Source organism: Lactuca virosa, chromosome 4, assembly GCF_052849685.1.
Source record: "Lactuca virosa cultivar CGN04683 chromosome 4, Lactuca_virosa_CGN04683_v6, whole genome shotgun sequence".
NCBI classification, from domain to species: domain Eukaryota; kingdom Viridiplantae; phylum Streptophyta; class Magnoliopsida; order Asterales; family Asteraceae; genus Lactuca; species Lactuca virosa.
The window spans coordinates 285233832-285236905 of record NC_136429.1 but is presented as its reverse complement, the minus strand read 5'-3'; the positions used below and the strand labels follow the sequence as shown (position 1 = coordinate 285236905).

The window sequence follows — 3074 nt, the reverse complement described above, 5'->3', positions numbered from 1 at the left end:
ATGCATCACCGTCGCTCAACGCAGGTTCTGATGCATCACCACCATCGGATTGCAGATTCCAAACTCGTCTCACCACGTCCGATTACTGGTGGTGGTGATGCACAATCTGAAAGCCCCAAATTAAAATCCATCATGAAACCCCCAAAATGTTAGATCTGAAACCACACATCTCCTGCTAATCTACTTTCGTAATTACATATCCCCTCTTTCTCAAAACCCTAGCGCACAACACAAGTGGTGATGGTGACCTCTCGTTTGCTCTCTCTCTCTCTCTCTCGTATCACCAAAAACACACACTATGTGTGTGTGTGTTTTGTGTTTCTCTGCTTTGTTTAGGAAGAAGATTGAGGAAACAGATGGTAATGAATGTTAAATGGTTTCATGAGAAAATCAGGTAAGAGGGAGAGAAACATATAATAGTGATGTTTTATCCGACTGTGTTCTACATCTTAGACGGAGGTGGTTATCGTCGGACGTGAACAAATGAAAGGAAATGTAGTGGTGGTCAGTGGCGGTAGTCAAGAGGGTTTCCAGTGGTGCTCCATTTTTTCAGTGGTGGTGTTTAAGTTTTCTCTAGCAAAGCAAAAGAGAAATAGATATTAAATTTAACTAAAAAAGTTTAATAATAAAAAATATAAAAAAATAAATTGAAAAGGACGTTATAGTCATTTCATGTCTTGCAAGGGATGAAACATGCAGATTTCAGACTAACAATGGATGAAACATACAACTTTTAATCGTACGATAAACAATCCAAATTAATTTTTGAAAATAGAGTCTGAACGTTCATTTTAGCACCGACGATTCGTGTAATTTACTCTAGAAAATATATTTTATGAATAAACTAAATGTATGACAAATTCGCAATAAAATTTAATGTTCAGATTAGATTAATGGGAAAATACCGGCAATAGTAAAAAAATGGGGGGTATTTTCAAAATTTAGACATGAAAATGGACATTTCCGGGTATAGACATGCATTCTGCGGAGGGAGCTCCGCAGAGCTCCGCGGAATTTACTGTAGCTCCGCGGAATGGCAAAATCGTAAATAAATTAATGTATTAAAAAAAATTCAAGATCCTTTCTGCGGAGCTACAGTGGATTCCGCAGAGCTCTGCGGAGGTAGCTCGGAGGAATGAATCTTCAGGATTTTTTTTTTTCAAATCGATTCTTCGGGGTTTATATTAATTCTCCCAACTAATTATTTTCAAGAAAAGATTATGATAATATGAATTTTTCTTGACAATGTTTGAAATGAATGTGAAGTGGAAAAAATTGGTCTTTTAATTAGAGATTATTACATAAAAGAATCATTGGAGGATTTTTTTTTTTTTTTAAACTGAAGATCCATTCCTCGGAGCTACCTCCACGGAATGCTCCGTGGAATCCACTGTTTTAATACACAAATTTATTTACGATTTTGCCATTCCGCGGAGCTACAGTAGATTCCGCGGAGCTACCTCCGCGGAATGCATGTCTATACCCGAAAATGTCCATTTTCATGTCTAAATTTTAAAAATATCCCCCATTTTCTGACTATTACCGGTATTTTCCCTAGATTAATAGCAAAACTCACAATTTCGCTTATGAGCTATAGAGTTGGTTATCATTTCAAAAAAATGACAATGTTTGTAATCAGCTTTAATACAACGTTAACTACAACTTGGATACAAAATGTATTAGTTTTTTTTTTTTTAACGGCAAATACAATATATTTCTAAACTACTCCTCCTAAATCCTATGTCTCAGACGAGACTTGAACACTCAATCCATCATTATGGAGTACAACACCTGATACCTAAAATAAAATTCCAAAATTATTCCATTTTATAATATTTTTTTATTACTTCTTGACAATTTAAAGACATTTCCAATAGTTTATTTCCTAAAAACAATCCAAACCCCTTCAACTTAAAGCCCTAATCTTGAAACAACAATAACTTCCATTTATGTATATAGATCAAACCACAAGTTATAAACAAGGTTTACACACACAATTGCTAAGATTAAAGAGTTTTAGCATGAGTAGACTTCTACATTAACATTAAACAGTTAAAGAAGCAGCAGCTCCTTCATGCTTAACAATGCAAGCATGGAGATCATCTTTCTTAGCACCCACAACTTTGTCCACTATCTCTCCATTCTTGAGGAACAGGAATGTTGGCATTGCCTCAATTGAATACTTCTGAGCTATGGTCTGTAACACCAAGAAACACAAATTGCTTATTTCTAAATACCCAAAATAACCCTCAAACAATCGGAATATGAAAGATGATAGGAGGAAATTTACCTCAAGTTCATCAACATCAACCTTAAGGAAGGTAACATGGGGTTTCTTTTTAGCAAATTCAGCCAAAATTGGGGCAATCACACGGCAAGGACCACACCATGAGGCTGTGAAATCTACAACCACCTGTCAAGAACACCATTCAAATGTTAAAGTATGCCATTTAAGGTCCAAGATCTTTAATTCAACACTTCCGATATCGAATTCAAGAAAAAGAACAGACATGAATGCATAACATGTAAATCAATATAAGAAAACAGGATTAATTTCTAAGCAGAGGAGTATAACAAGTAGATTAGGGTTACCAATTTCTCAGAACCGACGTGCTTCTGAAACTGCTCCTCCCATTGCTCGACGGTGTGGCAGCCGATCACAACTCCTTCCGTTGCCATTTTTTTTATGAAAACTTGTCTTGAAGGCAACCTAATTCGAATTTCTGTAGCTTACAAATGAGTTTTGTTAAAGCTTCGAGAATGAATGAAGATTGTGGAGCCGAACTCCTCTTTATATAGGGGGACATCCCTCTCATACTGGATTATATTTCCATAAATACCCCTCAGTATGTCGGTTTTCGAATAAAGGTTTGTCATAATTACAGAAATACCCCTGAAAGTGTAAAACGCATATTTAAAATTCAAAATTCGTTCAGTGAATGGCGAAAAGAAAACGCGCATCTTAAAACGTGACGCACGCGTTTGCGTGGCCGTTCAAAAGGAATATAGCATTTTCACAATGGATAAATAAAAGAAATAAGTGTAATTTTAAAAAATCTTAATATATATTCCTT

At 35.6% G+C, this 3074-nt stretch overlaps 1 protein-coding gene across 1 annotated transcript; it reads right to left on the bottom strand.

Annotated features, from left to right (window-relative positions):
• Positions 1 to 1925: 1925 nt before the first annotated feature.
• On the bottom strand, positions 1926 to 2781 carry LOC145108351 (thioredoxin H-type-like). The gene is made up of 3 exons (XM_079045372.1): positions 2593 to 2781; positions 2291 to 2413; positions 1926 to 2197 (listed from the first exon to the last, which is right to left on the bottom strand). Exons 1-3 carry the CDS (start codon positions 2677 to 2679, stop codon positions 2045 to 2047), a joined length of 363 nt encoding a protein of 120 aa, XP_078901498.1. The 5' UTR covers positions 2680 to 2781; the 3' UTR covers positions 1926 to 2044.
• Positions 2782 to 3074: the final 293 nt, after the last annotated feature.